Raw genomic sequence first — 22,739 nt, forward strand, 5'->3', positions numbered from 1 at the left:
ATTCGTAGTTTTACACTTTGGTATGTTTTTAAAGATCCACCCATTGGTGCTATTGGTTCCTGATATACTGAATATTTTTCTAAACCAAAATTCTGTGGTATTGCTTTAGACATACTGCGACTTGGAAAATCAATATAAAAGATAATGTAATTTGTCCTGATTTTGTACTGAACTTCTCTTCCTTCCTTGTTGGGTACAGTGTACTCTGATCTAAAATTATGTAAGTATCTACTGAACAGTGTAAAATAATGCTGGTTTCTAAACAGCTCTATGATTGTTACAGTTGAAAAATTCAGTACAAATATTTTATTATCTTCTTAAATCAAGATAATGATTTATACTGAAGTTTTCATACTTTTCATACAGATTTATACTGAATATTTGCTAAGAACCTCTTTGTTCAAACAGAGAGATAAAAGTTTTTTTTTTTTGCTAGCGCTCTTTCTGAAGTCACCGTTCTAAGCTTTACCAGCAACGGGGATAACTATCTATGCAAAATGTTGTGCGGATTGTGTAAATATTTTGAAGCATAACATGGTGGTAGTGTTTTTTTAGCTTGTGAACTGTCACATCAAACAGCGAATTATGTTATGTTTCCAAATGTTTACTCAGTAAATGAAGCACTGAATATTCTAGTGTTGTGCTAGCAATGGTCATTCTACCCAACACAACTCTTACTGATCCAAATCCCACAACACATTCATTTTATCAAAAATGCTGTCATTTCTTTCTTGCCCAACTCATCTTCCCCCTACCCATACTAGTATTGTGGGGAAAGAAAGGAGAAATCAGGCTTCAGTGGGATGTAAATCCTCTAGACAAATTAAAACATATGTTGAAGGCTATCCAGTGCTGAGTTTTTTGAATTAATTCATGGACAGTTTTTGTGGTGAAGATGGTCAGTGAGAATATGTGAAATACAACTGTAAAACAAGCCCCTCTTATGCCATATGCTACAAGGGAACCCTTGAAGGTTTAGGTTCAAAATAAGTATGTATCTATCTAAAACCAATAAAGTCCATAATCCATTATTTAGTACAGCTCCAGTGTATGACAAACATGCAGCAATAACAGGAGTCCAACACATCCTTTGAAAGAATCTGTTTTATAAAAGCATTAACCACACATTCTTGCAATTACTTGATGATCTTTGCTAAAATCAACATAACAGAATTTAAGCCCAAGTAGTTACAGTATAGTTACCTTGGCAAGCGGCCTGCATCCAATTCACAAAACACACTGTGCTTAAACTGTTTTTAATGTTGTGCAATACTAAGTTAGAACTCTCTGTCAAAGTATTTGAGGTCATGAGATTTTATTTTAAATGCCAAAGAAAACAAACTAAATGTCTAATAAAGTAATACTCTACCTTAAAATGCTATAGCTTTGCTCTTCTATGCTAGCTGATTTTTAAATGACTAACAGACATAAAATATCCCAAAATGTAATAACTTGATGCAGATTTGCAAGAGAACTATATCAAGGGTGAAATCATTAAAATAATATGAAAATCCAAAGAAATAGCGTGAGCAATGGTACTTCAACCGGCAACCATTAACTAGCCTATAACAAGATGCAAAAGTACTTCAGTTTTGTTGCAGACTTTCCAAACGAAAGAAAGTAAGGTTTTAATTTGGGAAGTATAAGGATACAAATCATTAACATCTCTAGAATTGAATCCTTCATGCAAACAGAAAAGAACAATGACAGAAAAAAAAAAAAAAAAAAAAAAAAAGCACCATTATCTAACATTATCTAACGTCTCAGGGTAAAGTTACATGTAATAGCTGAGTACAATTCTACGGAGAAGATCCCTCTTGCTTTTCCCTTCACCCAAGCCAAAAGCTTATAGAACTGGTCAGTGCAGGCAGGCCACCTACATTTTCAGACTCCACCATTAGTCATCTTTTTCACCCCTGACATATGCACATACCTCATCTGAAATGAAAACAATCAAGAAAAAAAAAAAACCAACAACCAGACCTAAATTATAAATACCCTATGTATTACATGAGCACTGCCACATTTAATCAACAAAAGTTATATTCTCTCTAAAAGTGGATGTCAGATTAATTTAAGAGGTCTCTTTTTCCCCCTGTGAAACTATGTTACTTGATGGTAAAACAAAAACTGAAAGCAGGGTGACAAACAGTGGGTTTGACCATCAGAAAGACCATCTCGGTCTTTCTTTCCTTTTTTCCTTTTGTGCATTCATGTATGTACTCAGAGGTAGTATTAGACTGAAAGCTTTGCACTTATTTGGGGTGTCCTACACACTCACCTAACACTATGTTCCTACCAGCCTACTGGAGTGACCTCAGTGGCTTAGTTACTGAAACCAGGGTCCGGAGAGACACATAAAATTACATATGGTGGAGTGCTCAATGCTCATGCGGGAGCTTCCTCTCCCAAGCTGCCAGTATCTCTAGCTTCCTATAAGCCCTCTCTCATGGAATAGATTTTAAGGAACTCTGCCAAGAAAGCTGTAGAAGAAATGTGCTCGCATAAAAAACACTTACAAAACAAAATATCTTCTCACTCCCCCCCCCCCCACTGAAAAGTTAGGTGCACAGTAGCAAGGTTCAAGTTCCCAATATTCTCAGGAATGATCTGCTACCCCCCCAGTAGACAACATTGTACTTGGCCACACATCCCCAGGATAGCTGTGCACATCCATCCCACAGCACAACACAGGAGACACCACGCTTCAGGACACCTTCTTCCATAATGGATGTATCCAGAAAGAAGGTTTTAAGCATATAAGATAGCTTCTTTCTTTCCTATACTTAACTTTCCAAGAGCAACTTTTCATAACAGAAATCCCTTCTTCACCCCAAGGGTATGGCTCTCAAATGCTACTCACGGTCCACCCCCACACAGACTTTTTAAAAGATGTTACTCTCCTTTCCACGTTTCACTTTTACGCCAAGCCTGCTTACATCAAAGCGTGTGGAAAAAATATTAACAAAAGATATTTTCTAAAGAAAGTTTCACATAACATTCTGGATATTAAATACTTCAGATTGCTTTAAAATACAATTTAAAACCAATGCCAAGATCTAGAAGGGAAACATTTTCGATTAGCTCCGTTGAAATACCTCTTTTTCACATGACCTGTAAAAGCAATTTTGAGATAAGCACATCCTGCACGCACAAACATCTTAGTAGAGAGCATGATACTAGGCAAGATAAACTTAGCATTAAAAAATGTTTACATTTGCCACTTTTATGCCTAAAAGCCAGGGAGACGATAAATGAATACCTGAAATATTTGCTTGATTAAATGACCTTTGTTAGAAATCAAACATTAATACGAAATTTCATAAATGCCTTCCACTCAGGAAGATTGTTTTGTCTTCCTTCAGCAAGAGCAAGTCAAGTTAAACTTGACTCTCCAAACTTCCTATCATGTTCTCTTTGACTTTTCAGAAGTTAGAAACATTAGGAGTAGGAGGGCTTTGGATTATTCTTATTTATTTTCAAATCCTTAAAATACCATTTCCTTAACATTTGGATAAAGTTCATATTCTACAAAGCCTAAGAAATTTGCCATTGTTTGGAACAAACATTACAAAGGTCTAACTCCTAGAAAATTATTAGCAATCTAAACATACATATCGTGGGAACATGCAAATGAAATGAATTTTATACCAGAAACTGGTACAGGAGAAAAAAAAATCATGAATTTTATGGGTTGTGTAGAAATTTTGTTCTGTAGTCCAGAACCAGTAATATGCCTTGAAAGATTTATGGTTTGAAATAACGAATAAATAACACTTCTAACATTACAACAAGATTAAACTTAAATCCCTATGAATATAAGAGTGCCACCTACAAACTTAAATTTCGCAGACTTTAAAACTCAAGCCCACTGGCTAGTGTGGAAGAACCAACACACCTTTAAGATTCCCATAACAGCTGACCAGATATAGTTTCTAGATATAGTCTCTACTATAAAGGGTCACCATTATATGTCAACTGAATGATCCCAACAGATTTTGAAGATGACAATCGATCATGTTAGCTAACTAATTACAGTGGAAAAACTAAAGCAAACTCTAAGATTACTAAGTATGATTAAATAATGGAAGCTGGAAGGCTCAGGAGACAAGAAGTAAAACATGCTTCCACATTTTTAGTTATTCAGTACATTACAGTGAGAAACATTTCCTCTGATTATGAGAATCTTAGGAGATATCCCATTGGAAATGTGAGTAACCAACCATGTAGAAAAACAGGAAAACAGAAAACATCCTAGCAGTAATCACTCAAGGAATCATCTCACATGGTCACCTATTTCCCATCATGAGAGGACAAGAATCATGTTCAAATCCACCCCCATGGCACTGACTCCATTGGCTTGGACGTGCAGGGTTTCATTTACTTGAAAGAAATGTGAAAACCTGACAGATGTTTTCATCAGATTCTGGCAACACTGCTTATGTGGTTTGCTGCGGCTGTGAAACCCCAGCAAATATTAGAATTTGGACAACAGAATTAAATGCTGGAATAAATTTCTCAACTCCATATGATTTGTTTTATGAGCAGCTCCTGCATTAATCCCCAAAAAATTAGTTTTAAGAGGCAATTTTTATTTCCAAAATTCAAGGAGCACATTTTCCTTCCCCAGTACAATGAAATATATTTTCAGTTTAAAATGATGCCTGTTCCATTCTGGGTCAAAATCTAATTGGATTAGAATTTTCAGCCAGTCGTAAAACTTGTAGAATAAATAATCTTCAGTTTCTGAGGGGTACTAGCATTACCCTCAGATGACAACAGTCTCCATTTATTACCACATAATCAGTACCCCTGGCAGTAAGCAACTTTCTGCATCTCACTGAAAACAATTATCGCATGTTTGCACATGTCAGTCTCTATTGTGAAAACCAGGAACATAAATGCCCTAATTTCATCATCTTTATAGACATTTTCAGCATTCCTTGGTTTTAAAAAAAATCAAAAACCTGGCAGTACATTCAACTAGAACTTGGCACGGTAGTTAATGAGAAATCTGCAAGACTAGTTAATGGATTTAATTTTTTTTATTGTACAGTACCTTTATTTCTTTCTAAAGATAGTAAGCAAGTATAGGCTTCCCTAGAAGTTTCTCCATGTTTTATAGCATTGTCTCAATTTGTTCATACCCAGACTGCGTGTGTTTGATTTGCTGGCGTTTCAGAAAGAAGTAATCCATTTGCTTTTGCAAGGAGTCAATATTTTGTGTAGAACCCAGGTCTTAAGACAAGAATAAACTGTAACATGAAGTATAATCAGTATTTTTAAAAAGTTACCTCTCTTTCAAGGGGGGCCTCAATCACCTTTATATTCTTTTGCTGTTTGATATCCTTTCATCCTATTCATAGACAGATAAGATTTATTTAAATATTCATATTAATGACGAAAGACATAATAGCTGCAACCAGCAGTATGAAAATAAGCTTTTGGATGGCGACCTAAGCATTTTTTTTTGTTTGTTTGTTTGTTTGGCTGGTTGGTTTTTATTTTACTGAACTAGTCCTCTGACCACTCGTAAGAGGCAGTGACTGTATCCATGACTGACATTTTCTAAAAACGAATACCAAGATATTGCAATTCATCAACTGGTCACATTAACGTCAGGTAATTAAATTCAGCTCAATAATTCTGCTTAAACTGATGAAACTTCTCGGGAATAGTATCCAGCCCATGGAGAGTAAAAATAAACACAAAATCTACACAATATTTTCATACTTCCTCTCTGCAAAACTACTAAAACATATACACAGATGTCAAAAACAGTATTTCAGATTTCAAACAGCATGATAAACATGCGTTACGCTTGTGCTCGCTCTAGGAATAGCTTTGTTATCTTTGGGTACAATGTCTCTGATCTTATCTGTCAGAGAAAATACATCAGATGAAAGTTTAATTCTTAGGAATCAAACCACTTTTGCAATATTACACTTGCACTATTTCCTGAACACATAAAACGTGCAAAAATGTAGGAAAAAATTGCTAAAGCCTACTCACATTTCATGATGCATTTTATAAAATAACAAAAAAATAAAAAAATAAAAAAATCCTCTGTGCGTCTGTAAAGCCAATACTAAAGCACCATGCTGTATATCAAAGACAAAATCATCAGACTTTTTGTTTCTCTGTAATGACTAAAGTACAAATTTTAAGCTGTAATTCCAGTACATCCTCATTCCTCTGACTGGAAGAGCTTCTGGGCGCTGATACCTTTCAGAAAACTGTACCAAATATGATGTGTCTGCTGATGCTTTCAGTCACGACTCCTATGCTGAGCCCCAGTTTGCAGCCAGCAGCCAAACAGTGGTGGCACTGGAGCTGCCAAGCAAAAGCCACAAGCTGGGGCCAGCACCACTCATGGCAGGTCTCTGGGGAGTAGTTGTCATTTCCTGCCAGCGGCCACTTGGAGTTTCCTGTCCTTGGAGCTCCCCAACGTACGTGGTCTGTGCCTTGTGGCTGTTTTTTTTTTTTAGCCGTAAGAATATTTTGGTATGTGGCTTTTAGCGTCAGGCAGGCTGGCCATCCCTGCTTCTCTTGTGCAAGGGATGCCCTAATTCAAGTGAGCGTCAATCTTCCCATTAACGTGCAGGGACAGTTCCCACCCTCTCCGTAAAAAAGTTGAGGAGAGACCAAATTTTTGTGAACAATAACAACGAAAGAATTCAGCAATGAGGAAAAGCAGATCAAGATGATTCTACGCTGGAACAGAGGAAGTTTCCTGTTTAATAAATACTTGTTGTGAGCATTTTTAAAAGGAGTAACCCTTACAAGACAAAAGCAGGCCATATTTGGAGAAAAGCACTAGAAGAAACAAACAGGTGCTCTGAAAGCACAAAGCATTTTTTGTACTGTCTTTTGGACTGCGGAAATAGAATTAAGAGGTTTACTAAAATAATAACAACAGTAAGATCCCTTTCTCTTCCCTGAAAGAGGAGGAGAGAGGACCTCATACCAAACACCCCCCTCTGAACTCTCAAAGAACTGCCAACCTCAATGAAACATTTGACTTTCATTTCCGACAGGAAACTGAAGCGATGAATAAATACATTATGACTTAAGTTCTCTTGCACATACACACAAACAAATTCCATTCTTCCCAAGGAGGAGAAGAAAAGCATATATCCTTTTGAACAAGAACTAACAATACTTAATAGCTTGATGATATCAACAGGCTGATTCACAGACTTCTGAATTCATTTCAGCGTGTCACAGAAATGAATTTACCAGACCTATTTGTTACTCTCTGTTTACCTTCAGAATGAATTATTTCACTTTTGGTCAACAGGAAAAAACAAAACCAGGAAATATGTTGACTGAACTGTTGGAGTTAAAAGTTTCTATGTATTGTGCATATGATGTGGGAAAAATGAAAAAGCTTGGGAGCCTCTGCAAGCCATTCCAAAGAAGAAATTCCATCTGCAGTTATGGAGATGATGCCAACATTCATCAAGGCAACTACATGATAAAGTTCAACCAAGGAGGGGTGAGACTGGAAGATGAAACAGGAACATATCCCAAAAGAAATGGTGGCATTAGTAGTAATTAGAAAGGAAGAGTTGGGAAGACTTTCTTTTAAAGCATAACATTCCTGATTCAAAATAGCCTTTACGTCAAGTAACAACTGCAATTGGAGTTACAATGTCAGTCTAGATAGATCAGTAGCGCCCTGATCCAGTGTAGGTGATTCCTATGTTCCTGAAAAGTAGGAAAAGAAGTGTCTGTGAATACATAAAGATAGAAACTAAAGAGAACTTCCTTGAGAATTAATGCTCCTGTACAATGTAAAATGCATGAAATGTCTGTATACAAGCTTTTCTCATCTTACTCTGTAGTAGGAAAAACACTGACTTATTCTAGTCTAAACCTTTAGTATCAAGCAGGCAGGCTTAACAGTCCAGTTAAGGTGAGAACATCTTCATATTATACAACAATTTATATAACATATGTTAACAACACAACAATAGAACAAATTCAAAAACTCTTTGCTTACCTTCTTTTTCAGCAAATGATTGACTATCTGCAATGACTTTTGGTATTTCTGGATTGTAACGAGTCCCCTCTGGAAAAATCACTAAATACATCTGTGGGATGAAAAAGTAAAACAAAACAAAACAAACAAGATCTTTTAATGAATGCAAGTTGATTCCTTTTATATAAATTATAATTACTTGATAAGATATTGTATTTAATTCACACCACCTGTTAGTGAACCAGCTAAGATATAGTTATCTATAAGGATCCAAAGAAAAATTAGAATATCTGAGCTAAAAATTTCTTAGCTCTTACAACTTGGCTCTCTGTTTGGATTTCAAGATAATTTTCTTTGAATGTACACCATAGGTGTCCAGGTGACTGCAGAAGGGAGATAGCATGCATCAACAAGAGCAAGGTTCAATACAGACCTTCCATCTATATCTTTCCTTATACATTTAATTATACTCCTAATTAGAAATATTATTAATTAAAATTATGATATATCAGATATGTGCCTTTATGCATCTCACTGTATGAGACATTACCTATATTATGAACTTAAACTGATAGTGTCGCAAAATTTCATCTTGAAAGTCACATTCCTTTATGTGTCTGCAAGGTTAAATTTCCCAAGTAAATTAGTTAGCTTGACTGTTCAGCAACAATTGCATTTACGGGTTCCCAAATAATTATACAGCTATATTTTACCTAAGTTTTTGCATATCTAGTGTAAAATTAGGTACCCAAACAGAGGAATTCTAATTTGAGAAATTTTCCATTTGCTTTTCCTTGTGTAATCTCCTACTTACAAAGTTGATGTAAAACATTACTTACTTGTGAAAATTTTGTACTGAGGGTTCATTTGCAGAAGAAAAAGCTACTGCCACAAATGCTAACTAGCATAGATCTGTACATAAACTGACACATTTGTAGTAAAATCATGCCTACTGTCAAGCCTTTGTTATCTTTGCACAAATGAGTCTTGAGAAACATTTGAAAGAAATGAGATAATGGATTTACAAAACAGCACAAGAAAGATTACCAGTGAGTACATTAAGACCCTGACAAGTAGGAGTGTACATCATGAAAAGACGCAAAGTAAAATAAAAGCTCAGAAGACAGAAACATGTTGTGCTTTTGGCCCACAAAACATCAGTGTGCTGGTATTCGCACATGATGATTGTGGAACAGCTTCAGAAAAGGTTGAATGCAGAAAGACAAGACCTAGCAAGTGAACTCTCCAGAATTATTGCAGTGAGAAAGGTTGAAAGATACAATAAAATGTGGAGAAGGAAAGAAATCTATGAAAATAAACCAATAGGAGAGGCCAGCATGTGATCAAGAAAGAGGGAAATTGAGTACATAACCTCGAATCTGCCAGGTGAGAAGGAAAAAAAAAAAAAGAAAAGAATGGCTAAACCAGCATTAGTAGAGTGGCATAAAGAGAAGAGCCACAAGACTCTGAACAGAGGTAGAGGAAAGGTTATACTTGCAACAGCATGTTTGCAGAGGAGGAAAACTGGCAGATTGCAGAGGCAGGTGAAGTCCAAGAATTAAAGGATTAACAGAAAGCCAAGATGCGTACAGATTTTGTGGAAAAAGAACAAAAGAAAATGGATTTAAGAGGTAAGGTGCTTGCACTTTTTCCCTAACACGACAGTAGCACAAGCACAGGAGCACAAGTACGGGAATCCTCGGACCCAGTCACAATTTGCACTTTCCCCTAGCCACATCTACATTTCACATTGAAAATGTTTAAATGATAAAGCAGAATTTTTCAGAATTAGCTGGAAAGGGCATAATATTCAAATCAAGACACGTTTTTTTCTTTTCATAAATGTGCTTATATTCAAACCATTTAATTTGGATCCTTAAAATGGAACTCCAAGACGAGAACTGTTCCTCCCTCACTAAAGCATGAATGCTTAGCTCCTAAGTGTAGTATAGTGGCTATAACACGTAATAACTGAACGAGAAAATAAAGTGAAGCACACAGGAGAGAAATACCTTTCTTGGTATGGAGATCAGCACTTAAAAGCATGCAGCAGCATTAACAGCCTTCAAAGCAGAGACTCAGCCACTGAAAGCTGATTACACAAGAGAGTGTAGAAGCCACTTACCCCAGCCCTAGCTGTGTAATACAAAGAAGGGGTAGAAATTATATTTTAATTACTCTTGTAAACGTTTAAAACACAAGCAGCTGAACAAGTTTGTTGATCAGAATCTGAACATCTCTGAATTAAAAGCACACCCACAAGACAAAGAAGTGGCCTATGCTTTAAATTCAGCATATGCAACCGATATGCAACTCATTAGGACTACTATACCTGAGTAAAATTCAGGAATGTAAATAGACGCCCTACTTCTTCTCATGGACAGTACTGCGCAAGACAAAGATATTCTGCTAGTGCAATCCAGCCTACGAAAGCTGTGTGCATGACTGGCTTTTCCCTTCTTCTGACATGGGCAGCAGAAGCTAAATCCTTAAGCACTGTTTCCAGAGACTATAAGAACTACAAATCTCTAAGATTTTAATAACTAAATAAGCTCTCCTGAACTTGGATTAAGAGCTGCTGAATTGTAGGAGCATTTTAATTGCCTAAAAACACTACCTGCAGTTAAAGCAATTTTTGGTTACAGAATTTTCCATTTAGGGCCATCAGCTACATAAAAGCTACACACTTTCTTGCAGTGAATGTAAAATACCGTGCTTGTGTTGAAAATGACATACAAAATTTTACATTGCCACAGTCCCTAGTTCACTGATAAACCAATTTTAACTCTGGCAGAATAGGTCCCTCTGTTCAGAGTTATATTACAATTTTTGTATCTGTTTCTGCATAATAGGTATCAAGACACTGTCTCTGATCAATTCAAAAGTTACAAGGAGTGGATGAGGGTTCAGTTAAGTAGAATTTTAATGATTTTGGTTTGAACCAGAAAGCCAGAAAAGATGCAGAGGTTACCTGAGGAGTCTCCAGTGTAGTCAGTGGACCTGCCTCTTATTCTACAAATTAACTGAACATATGACAACTGTTTTCATGGATATTGCAACTCTGTTCATTTTTCCAGTGTCGTCAAGTTCTGCTAGTCAAAAAGAGATAGCAATGGCACAGCAGCAGTGCTTACAGAGGGCAGGAAACAGCTGAGGAAGACCCTGAGACAGAATAACATCAGAAAAGGAGCTGGTATGGCTGGAGCAGGGGAAGGGGCATGAAACTACATATGAATCCCTGGAAAACAGAACAAAGTCAGCCCAAATATTGTAAGCACACAGGGGGAAGAGCCACCAAAGGGAAACCTGACCAAGGACAGAGCTTCAGAGGGTGTCCCCAGAGAGAGTAGCGGCCACTCTACAGAACAGCATGGGGCATCAAGAAGTGGTATTTATTGACTAAAGATATTTTGCTTTTACTGTGCTGTTCTCAGGAGAGTGAAAAGGGAAAATAATGTAATATTTTTATTTATAATATTCAAAATCATATTAAACAATGCATTTTCTTAGTTTTCTTATTTTCATTATCACATCCAGACAACTAGATGGATTCACATCTGAATCGATTTAGACCGCTGCTAAATGATATGCTTTTGGTGAACCCAATGAGGAACATTAACACTCTGATCAATAACTGAGAAAGACATGATATGAGAAATCGTATCTGGTATAATTTGAACAAAATACAGAAGTCAGTGTGAGGAAAGTCTAGTGAGTGGCATCCCCACCCATGGCAAGGGCGGGGAACTAGATGGTCTTTAAGGTCCCTTCCAACACAAACCATTCTACAAAAGCAAGCAAGGACATCCAGGATTTATTAATTGTCAGGGATTTGCAAAGTAGCAACCATATGACAAAATAAGCTTTATACCATTAACATCAAGCCTTATAATGGTTGTATTACTGTATCTGTCCTCTTCAGGTTTCTGCTGTTTGGTTGGCACTGCTTCTCAGGACAAAGATTTATTCTGTTTCTGAATGAATTACAAACACAAGACACACATAACCAGCTAAACACTGGCTGTACTGGGCTGTACCTCCATCTCACACTGCAGATTTCCTCCTCATCAGGCATGATAACCAGGCACCCAAGTTACATTTCAAATGGAATACTTTGCTGTTCAGAAGAGTTAACTTTCTCTATAAAACAAGCAGACTGAGTATATCAAATGCCTGCTGGATATATTGTTACACCGAGAAATGCATTTATCCTTGTTATGGCTTACATTAAAACATTAACACAAAAGTGTCCTTTGAAGTGTGTGACAGTCTCTGCTCTCACAACCAGACACAAGACTGCAATTTGTCAACCATCAGCCAGATTTTCTGCCATTTTGAACTAAATCACACAGTTTCAAGTGAGTTTTAACAATGAAAGGCCCAATAACGAACTATTTGGGTATATAATTACATGATGAGATGAAAAGTAAAATGAAAGAACAAAATAGCAAAATTTAGTAGTTGAAGGTCTCCACTAAGACAATACAGGAACAAATGAGTTTCAGTCTATCGTCAGTTTTGTGCATGTCTAAAATCTGAACTGCTGCTGCTGCCACGCTGCATTTGGGAAGCAAGGTAGAACACCTGTGAGCAGCAGGGGAGAAACAGGGGCTGGTGAAGGCAGGCACAAATTGTAAGAAAGGTGAAAAATCGTACCATGCAGTCCACTGTCCCAGCATGAGATCAGGCATACCTGATCACTGAACCAATCCTACTGTGAATGTGAGAGGTCAAGAGGCAGTCCTATTTTTCTGCTTGCATTCCACCTCTAATTTACTTTCCATTATTAACAAAAAAAAAGAAAAGGAACCAAGTGAAATGAGGCAGTAAAGCAACTGAAGGGCTTGCTATGCTAAGTAGAGAAGCGGACTCTGGTTCCGCCTTCCTACACGTCTTAGGTTTCTTAATGGGAACAGGGATGGCTCCAGACAGACTGAACATTAATCATTTGGATTCTTTTGTTTAAACACTATGTGGAGAGAAACTGTAAATAACCAAGTGACCCTTAACACAAATTCCCTTCCATCTCTCTCTATTGACATATAATTCTTTCCTTAGCAGCTGAAAGGCAAACTTTTCTCCAACACTACATTAAAGGAAAAAACCTCCGCCATGCACATATTCAACAACCAAGCAGTCACAGCTGCTCACTAAATGGAGGAAAAGTGTACTCTGATCTGCACCATCCAGTGTATAATTTAACAGAAATTCAGAGTAGTAAATTACTTATTTTCACAGGAACCCTGCAGCAATTCATTCTTGCACCGACAAGTTCAAGGCGTACTTGTTTTCCTGATTAAAATGTCTTCGTTTTAAAAGCACCATGGTTGCTTGTGAATGTCCCAGCAAGGCAGAACTGCAAAGTTTATTCATGAATAATGCATTAAGGACACAGGTTATCATGTTCTTCTCTCAGTATTAATTACAGGTTAAAGAGCATTTACGGCATCTACATTTAAATTCTCTGATAAAGTGGATTATAGGAAGTTTAGTCTTCCCTCAGATGACAGCTCAGTGGTCTGTAGCTTCTACCCCAGCAGATGCAAACAATTTTCCCATTAAATAGCCTTGTGACAGCTTTGGTACTGTAGAACTTAAGGGTCCCTACATGTTTGGCTGACAGAGATTTAAAACAATGCCCTTTAACAGCAGTTACACGCTATTCTCTTCTGTGCTGCTACCCTAGATAACAGGAGCGAAATGCCAACAACTGCCTGGTAGGCACATCCACATTCTGTGCCCTGTTTCCAATGCCACAGAACTTCCAAGCAGCCAAATTAAATGTACCCAGGTGGTCCCAAGTTTACCTCGCCTTATCTGAGACAGGTTAGGTATAGGTTTTCAATTCATATACAACTGAAGAATAAGAAGATTCTGGGGAAAAAAAAAAAAAAAAGCCTTCTGGATTTCTTTAATTTATTAATCAAACACAGGCATCCACCATGAAAAGCAGAACTCATGGTAGAAGCAGCTTTAAAGAAAAGACTTATGCTTCAACCTCCCTTTACTCCTCTATTAGGCTAAAATTATGCATTAGTCTGTTGAGCCAATTTATAGCATTGGAGCAACACTGTACACTAGTTACAGGTTTCCAAAAGATGCAGAATTAGATGACTTTCCAGGCATGTCCTCCTAAGATTGCATTAAAAAAATCCAAATATAGCAGGGTGATTTAAAACAGAGTTCAAATCACGACTCTTATCACAATAAAAACATTAGTGTTACAATGAGACCCTGCATTTTAGGGGATGCAGAGGGCAGACAGTAAACCAGACTCGACCAGAAGCTGCCTATTTGGCTAGCAAGAAATCAGCGGGCCTTTGTGGGAAAACACCCTGCCAGGAGATTTCATGCAGACTAACCAAAGCAAACTGAACCAGCACTTTGCTTAGGGGAATGACTTCAAACACATTTCATACATCCTACTATTTGTCTTTGCTTATTCAATTACACTGCAAGTTTTACAGAAAGCAGAATCTTTGCCACTCACACACAGAAAATAATTTGATGTAAAGCAATCTTTCCAACATCCCAGAACTCTTCTGGGTAATGCTGGCAAAAATGATCACTACTGAATATGGCCATCTTCTCCTTGTGGACATTATTAGATGGACAGGTCTAGATATACCTATGCTTCTTATGAGCTAAGCAACTGGCAATGGCCTCTGGAAGACAAAAGATCCAAGTAGCTCCTCAGGGAGAGATTCCCAAGCTAACACAGCACCAGATGATACACTGAGAGATACTGATTTAATATTTGTTCTTCCTGTCAAACATACAAACTAAAGAAATTATACACTTTTTAAGAGTATTTCACAAAGATACAATGTACAGAATGTAGTACATTCACCTTTACTACAATGCTAAAAACATATCTTGGTTAAGCTGTGCTGTATACTACATTTCTATTTTCTACTAGCAAAAATATTTTTAAGACACCAACAACTTCAGAAGTATTTATTAAACATAGAGTGCAATGCCACAGAGATATAATCTAATAAAGAATACATTTTGTGTATATGACTGAAACCAAGATTTGGAACTTTTAAACACAAAATGTGCATGCTCCAGTAGAGAATTAAGCATCTTTACAGAAGGGTCATGCAAATATCAACAACCAAAAAAGTCTTTTTATCCCCTTTATGCTCTGTTACAGAAGATGTATGTTATTTACTGGTGTACTGGGAAGAGCTGCCCCCCAAAAGGACAAGTGAAATTCTACTGAACTGATGTCATTTCATGCTAGCCAAAAACTCAGGGCTAAAACTTAAGTTGTTGTAATGTATTTCTGGCCATTGCAACTTATAGTCTAAAAACAGGAAATAGATCCACTTTACTTTATTAAAAACAAAAAAGCCCACAATGTTCAGGCTAAATCTTAGCACCCAAACTCATTCTTTCTTTAACTATCTTAAGCAGGGACGCTTTACTCATTTGAGGCATCCAGTAAGTGTAAGACCAGTTTACTTTTTCAACATGTTTGATATGTGCAAACATAAACATTTTATCTCCAAAAAAAAAAAAAAAAGAGTATTACAAAGGTCAAAACAATCTATATATTCCTTGTACCCAAGCTTCATCTTTAAGAGATTTGCCACTTACTTGGAGTGGCAAGTCCTAATCACATCATTTTAAATAAAAGGAAAGTGCAACTGTTCTATATCATGGCTGGCTGAGTTGTTTTTTGTAAGTCTAGCCAAAAAGGCAAAAAACATTTTAATGCACAGCAAGTAATGGAAGCAAAGCGCAGTGATTCTAACCACTGAGCCACAAACCATACAGGGAGTCATGAGAAAAGTCACTTGGCACTAACAATAAGTCTTCAAATAGAAAATTATCATGAGCCGTTTTTCTGGTTTTGATTTTTTTTTCTCCTCCAAGCATAGCAGACAAAGTTACTCAGTTCTAAGATGTCACTGCCACTAGAAGTGGATTGATCACTGGGATGACTAATTAAGATTTAATAGGAATGATTTTTGACTTTCGGAAGATCAAACAACTGGTATTCCACAAAAATACCAGTCTGACAAGCAACACTAAAGCAGTCAGAACGTCGTCCTTTGAAACAGGAGACACTGGAAGTGGCTGCTGAAGGAAGTTACCACAGTAGTTACTATGGGTTTTAAGATTTCATTCAGATCCTCCCTGCCCTCTGCAGACAAAATCAAGAAATTTGCATCATTCATAAAAGGACTAGTCTAATTTCTAGGAGTTTAATTAGAGGGATCATGCTAATCAAAAAAAAAGTAAATAAATAAATGTAAAAATACAGAAAGAAAACAAATTCATGACTTATGTCTTGTAGTTTGTAGATGTGAGGCATGTGAGGCTAATTTCTTCAATAAGCCTTTGCCACTAAAGTGGTCAATGGAATGAGGAAAGGGGGACAGAAAGAAAGGTATAATCTTACCGAAGTCTCAGCTTTCATCTGGGTCCGCAACTTCTCTCTCATTTCTTTTTCATTGAATTTGGCACTTCTTTTTACATAGACTCCTCCATGCTAACAGAGAAAAAAAGAAAAAAAAAAAAGAAAAAAAAAAGAAAAGAAAAAAAAAAGGATTAAATATTTAAATAGTTTAATGTAGAATACTTGATAAAAGAACAAACAAGATGACAGTGACATTCACCCTAAGGGTGAATGACTCATGCTGCAAATTGCCCACAAGACATTTTCTCCTACGATGAAATCACTTGAAACTAAATTTATATTTGTACATAAGTTCACAAAATCTGTTTATATAAGGATCAGATGCACAAAAAGTATTCTAAGACACTTGAATTGTCTTGTTTAAAGGTGTTAAAATAATTGACTGGAAGATGGCATTGAAACTGACCCCAGGGATTTACTCCTGAAAACATAGACAAGGAGCTTAACTAGTAGATCAAGGGAAATCCCACAGCAGAAGTCACTCACATACAAGTAATTACTGGCCAATGTTTTCAATCATATGTGCCTGCTCTTAAGTAATGACTAATGCAAATACTGGGGTTACATGTATTTTACCTATGCATACAGAATTTACAAAAGGCACTGAAGTAACTATCATGAGCCCTGAAAACATTTTCATGTACTTTACTATAGAACTGAACATTTAATAAAGAAATTAAATACTGAGATAAAACCCGTGTAAGGCAAAGGATTTTATAGAAATAATTTTTACTGAAAGCCATTACAATCAGCTAGGCCATTTCGTGGAAAAGACTCATTTTATAACTTGTTCCACACAATTTATCACAAAATCTTAGTAAAATCTGCCTCATCATACCTTCCTCTTCTATCACTTTGCTTTATCTACAGCCAAGCTACAACAAGTTTAAAAGAAACATGGTCTAAAATGAAAAACTGCTACAATGAATTCTGACCAAAAAATAAAAAGGAAAAAAGGAAAATAAAAAGCTCCCAAGTAACAGAATTTCATTTTTAAGTGATGTCTTCTTCAGGGATTCTCTAACTCAATCGCTAACTCGGTCATACTCTTCTTTGCCCACCCTGACTGTTGGCTTTGGGATTTATCAGGTAATTTTGTGTCTATTTGTGCTTTTATATGCAGTTAACAGAAAGGTGACAATAAGATAAAACTTCTAGGAGCTGAACCTCATTCAAATATCTTAACTCAGGAAAAGATACAGTACATTACAGATACAGGGGTGTTGTGGTGGATGCATGTGTGTGTGGGGAGCCACCATCTTATCTGAGTGTCACAGAGAGAGCTACAGCTTGAGGGTTAGGAGGAGGCAGCTAGAAGAGAAGGCTACGAAATGTTCTTTCAGCCTTTGCTTTCCATGGTGTGGAGAGATGGCTGTGCAACTGCTCAGGTAGCGATATTTGACATGACATTCAAGTTGTCCTCCAAAAGCTGCAGTGAAAAGGAAAGGAAGTCAACGGTGCATTAACTCCATATTAAATTTCTGTCTTAGCATTATTATCTGTGCTTCCCTTCAAGGCACAGCTGCAATCCTCCACTGTGTGGTTATGGCTGGCAGGGGACCAAAACTATGCAGAGAACAGAACCACCCAGTCCATTGAGCCTGGCCTTAAGCAGGCTGGAGCATCGTATCAGCCCCAGCACGCTAGCATTTTACCAGCCCTGGATAGATAATGCCATGAACAGAAAAAATTTCCATCAACTGTGCAGCAAACGGAGGTACACACTATCTACAAACTTCATATGCAAGGCTGTTTTTAACATCTGACAGCATTAAAGGGACATAGACGTCTTATGCTGGAAAGTGACACCACAACTGCTCCCAGGACAGGCAAACTCAGTGTGGTATAAGAAACAATGCATCCACTGTACAAGACTTCCACATAATTTGTAAGTCATTGTTCTGTGTGAACCCAGCTAGGTCAAGCTTTGATTCCAGTCATCCCTCATTTATCAAAGTCTTCCCTTATTCATCAAATTACTAACCAGCTGCAGTAAAATGGGAAAGTACTGAACCACCTTTTCCTTTTTTTTTTTTTTTTAAATAAATTGGTGAACATACAGAAATCAAGTTTCTGTTGTACAGTTTGCTCAGGGACACCCAACACCAAAGACAATTTCAGTGTCCCCACCCCAAACTTCTTTCTTGCTCAGGAATACATTTGTACTTCTAAGATCAATATGAGTATACAGACACTTAACACAAGGACAGACAAACAACACATTTTAAGATCACCATTCACTACACAACACCCAACTACATATATGTCAGATTCCCTATGGCACTGGGATACAAAGCTAAAGAGGCAAGATATCACACTAGCTAAATAATCAGCTAAAATTCAGTAACAACCAGAAGTGTACATGAGCTGATGCTGAATAACAGAAAAGACCTACTTCCTATGTTAAAAAGTCAAGCAAACTTTGGGATATCAAAAATATTTATCACTATTATGTCCTAGCCTCAGCAGGTGGTATAAGATGAATAAGAGCTGGCTGCATTTTGGTGCAGAAAGATATGGCAAAGCAAATTTCAGATCCACCCAAAAATAATAAAACCAGTTTTATGAAAAGAAATCCATCTACCTAATAAATAAAACCCGGAACATAACAGGTTAATCTAAGTGTTTCTTTGCCTTTTTTCTTTGCTATTAGATATTTGCCTCCAAAGAAGAATGTCAGTTATGCAATTGTATACAGCTCAAATTCCCCAATTTGTATTGCATTTCCTTTTCAGTAAGAGATCAAATATATGAATGCTTTTCAAAACACATTTCTGGAAGTACTGTTTTTAAGTTTTTAATTTTTTTTCCGCTGTACTTTAAAAGCCCCTCTCTCAGTCAACAATGGATTATGTTTACAAATATACTTCCTTTGTGCCTGAATTTCGCTCTCCTGGACATCCAGACCACGTTTATTTCCAAACAGGATGTTTACCTGAGGTAGGGAATATGAATTCCGTGAGCATGTCGTAACTACGTGGCTCTGGAAACTTTTAGTGGAGTGTAAGTGACATCACTGACAGAACATCAACAGGAAGGGCAGGAAGTGTTTTATGTTTTTGCACTGTTTGGTGTGATAAAAACAATAAAAATACCTATTAGCTTGCGCTGCAGTCCTGCTGCATCCCGTATCCGTAATTCAAACACATGCACCACCATTGTCAGTAAGCTGCCTTTCATCTGTGTCACTGAATTAATTTTATAGAATTTTAACTATTTATCTATATAGCTATATATAGCCCCCACTACATCTTGCAGTAGTTTTATATTTTGATGAACACGAAGCTGAATGGGTTCTCTTTTTTTGATTAAAAGTGGATTACATATGGATTAATTTCCACAGGAACCTTCTTTTCACAGTCAATATATCAATCAGAAAACAGAGCACCGGATATTCCACATAGCAATAGTAATTTTCCAAAATCTTGAAAAAAACTATTTTGGACACCTAGCGATAGCAGATGGAATAGATATCCTGCCTGTATTTTAATTAACTCAGACTTAAATCACCACAAACGTAATGACTACAGGCAAGTACGAACAGCAAAATATTTCCATGCAACGGACTGGTCTCTTTCTCTTCAGTGGAAGAAAAATGAAGAGAACCAAAGTCATTGATGGGGACAATTATTAGACAACTGAGAAGTCCATTTTCTCCCAGTGGATACCCTCATTGAGGTATGACCGGGTATGATATTTTGTACTTATTCAGGGAACTGGGAGAGCAATCCCTATACAAATAAAAGCAAATCACACATGGTTTTCTTCTTTTCTCTGCTGCCTATTCTTTTCTAAACACTGCAATTTTAGAAGAAAGGATGTCAACCACACATGCTCCAGCCTAGCTTTACAGCCTACTCACTGCCTATGGCACTCATGCAAAGGATAACAAAAATTTCCAAGTGTCAGGTTGAAAATAGCATTGAACTTGGATCTGCCAGTACCTAGGGGAACCTCTAACCAGTAACACACTGAACAGAAAGTGGGAATCTCAACCATTACCTGTGCTCTAAAGTAAAAGTGAGACAGTCCACTCTCCCTAGAGATGGGCATTTTAGGTGACGTGATCCAAGACTGAACTCAGTGTAGGCACCTATACCAAAGCTAGAAGGGAACAACTGATTGCCGGGAAAGGCCACTGTTTGAGGCACATCCTAGTCTTCAGCATCCGCTATGAGGAAGTTCGTGGTTCTGTATCCCCCTTGACCAACACTCTCTAGACCCAATCCAACTTGCAGTAGCTTACTGAACACAAAGTCTCAGAGTCAACCAATTCAGCTGTGGTCTAGTACCAGAGAAGAGCTGTCCTACCTCATTCCCTTTCCTCACCACTGCCTGTGTGCTCAACCCTTTTTCCTATTTTTGCTGATCTAAAAATCAATTGATCTGATTTGACTTATGGATTCAAGAGTACAAGAGCTAATACGTATATAGGAACATGCAGCCAAGAGCAATGAAGAGAGTAAAGCTTCCAATTTGCACATAAGCCCACGACCAGACTGGGTCTAGTCAATCACACAATGACAAGGACGGGCAGTTGCTTCTCACTGTACCATTCTTGCCACATGTGTTGTTCTACTTTGGATCCAGGCATAAAAAAGACAAGCACCATCAACAATACATTCCACACTAACAAGAAGAGGTAAGTTGCCTGTTTTTCAAATTTTTCTTTACTAGTATACACTTGAAATCACACTCTGTATAGTATTTTTCTCAATATACCCCAGACTCTTAGGACAAGCCTAAGAGTCAACTCAAACCACCTAATTCCAGCAAAAGTATTTTTCTAAGGTTTCTCCCTTTTTTTCTGAAGAGGGAGGAAAATGGATTAATGTTCAGAAAATATGTAAAGATCAAAGATGGAAGCCAAAGGGGAAGCCAAGGAAAGATGGAAGCCAAAGCACACAAAGTGCTTGTGTAACAGGCACTTTGGAGCAGTTATCCAAAACTTAATGCATTTCTGTTCTAACAATTAAACACCTACCTAAACTACATTTTGTTTCATTTGTATATAGAAACAGTCCTGCTTTCAGAAAAAGCAAAGAATAGACATGACAAATTCAGAGAGGAGTTTAGAGAGGTAAATGTCATTTACTTTGTTCTCTATCATTTTAGATTAAAGATCACAATCACTCAGTATGTCGTCTGTACAATCAACATGGCCCATTGTTTCTTCCGTAATTGTATGACTTTGAGTCACATCAGGTTGAGCTCTCAAACTAAAAGGAACAAGAGGAGCATAATGTAGGAAGAGGAGAAAGTAAGAAGTAGTAATAGGAATATAGGAATAGGAATATGGCTAGACTCATTTAGGTTTATGGAGTTCTGGCTTAACTGAAGTCCAAGGCAAAACCATTAGGAGGCTGGGATCTGCCTCTCCTCCATGCTATCCTAAATCCTATTTTTAAAATTGTTTTAATAAATAAATAAAGAAAGAAATACGCACACTAAAAATGTGAATTTACTCCCAGTTCGAAGCATGACCAAAAAAATAAAATAATAGAAAAAAGTCCATGTTCACTTACTGCCAAGTGGGCATTTGGACTGTAAAAAGAACAAAGTATTAGAATATTTTGAAACAGCTACTAACAGATTGTACAGCTTTAATTCTGGTAATAAACACTGGCCATAAAAAGCTTTAATTTAAAATAATAAACTGATTTTTTAATAACAGTATCTCAACTATGAGACACATCTAAGTACATTGAATGAAACAAGCTATCTTCATGTTCAAACAACTGTCAGCTCAGAGCTCCATCTTCCCATTACATAAGATACATAGAAGGCAAGTACATTATATATATATTTGACCCACAAAGAGTAAGGAAAAAGTGAATGGGCTTACCTGTGAAAAATACCACCCGTACAATGGAAGCCATTTTAATCCATCTTTCAAAACGTACCGGACATGCCCAAGAGCATTCTGCCTGATTGCCAACATGTCCGCAATAATCCAATCAACTGCAAAGACAAAAGTCCAAAATGCTTATTTAAACCAGTTCTCAACTGACATTGATAAAACAAAGAGCACATTTGCACATTTTATATATTGAAATATCGTTAAAGGTTTCTGAACGAGAAGTTCTAATTAAGAACTCATTAGGGCAAGGCTAGAAAGGGACACAGCAAACAGATGAGCAGATCTTTAGAAGCATTAAGAAAAAAAAAAAACACAAACCTGTACACTGATGATTTGATAAATATATTACATTTTCTTTATTTTTTGGCAAATCCCCATAGATTATTACCTAAAAAAAACAAAAAACAAAAAAGAAGTGTTAGTTTATTATTTATATTCACCGTATTAGTCAGTGACAAGACCCAGTG

General features: G+C 37.0%; 1 protein-coding gene across 1 annotated transcript in view; it reads right to left on the reverse strand.

Moving 5' to 3' along the window:
- Positions 1–22,739, reverse strand: part of AGPAT5 (1-acylglycerol-3-phosphate O-acyltransferase 5) — a 60,835-nt gene that overhangs the window by 20,009 nt on the left and 18,087 nt on the right. The window contains exons 2-5 of the mRNA XM_084516282.1: positions 22,591–22,660; positions 22,258–22,373; positions 16,395–16,484; positions 8,006–8,096 (exon numbers count right to left, since the gene is read on the reverse strand). Of these exons, the coding sequence (XP_084372408.1) occupies positions 8,006–8,096; positions 16,395–16,484; positions 22,258–22,373; positions 22,591–22,660 (367 nt within the window). The remainder of the gene's footprint in view (positions 1–8,005; positions 8,097–16,394; positions 16,485–22,257; positions 22,374–22,590; positions 22,661–22,739) is intronic.

Source organism: Aythya ferina (assembly GCF_964211825.1).
Source record: "Aythya ferina genome assembly, chromosome: 3".
Taxonomy (NCBI): Eukaryota; Metazoa; Chordata; class Aves; order Anseriformes; family Anatidae; genus Aythya; species Aythya ferina.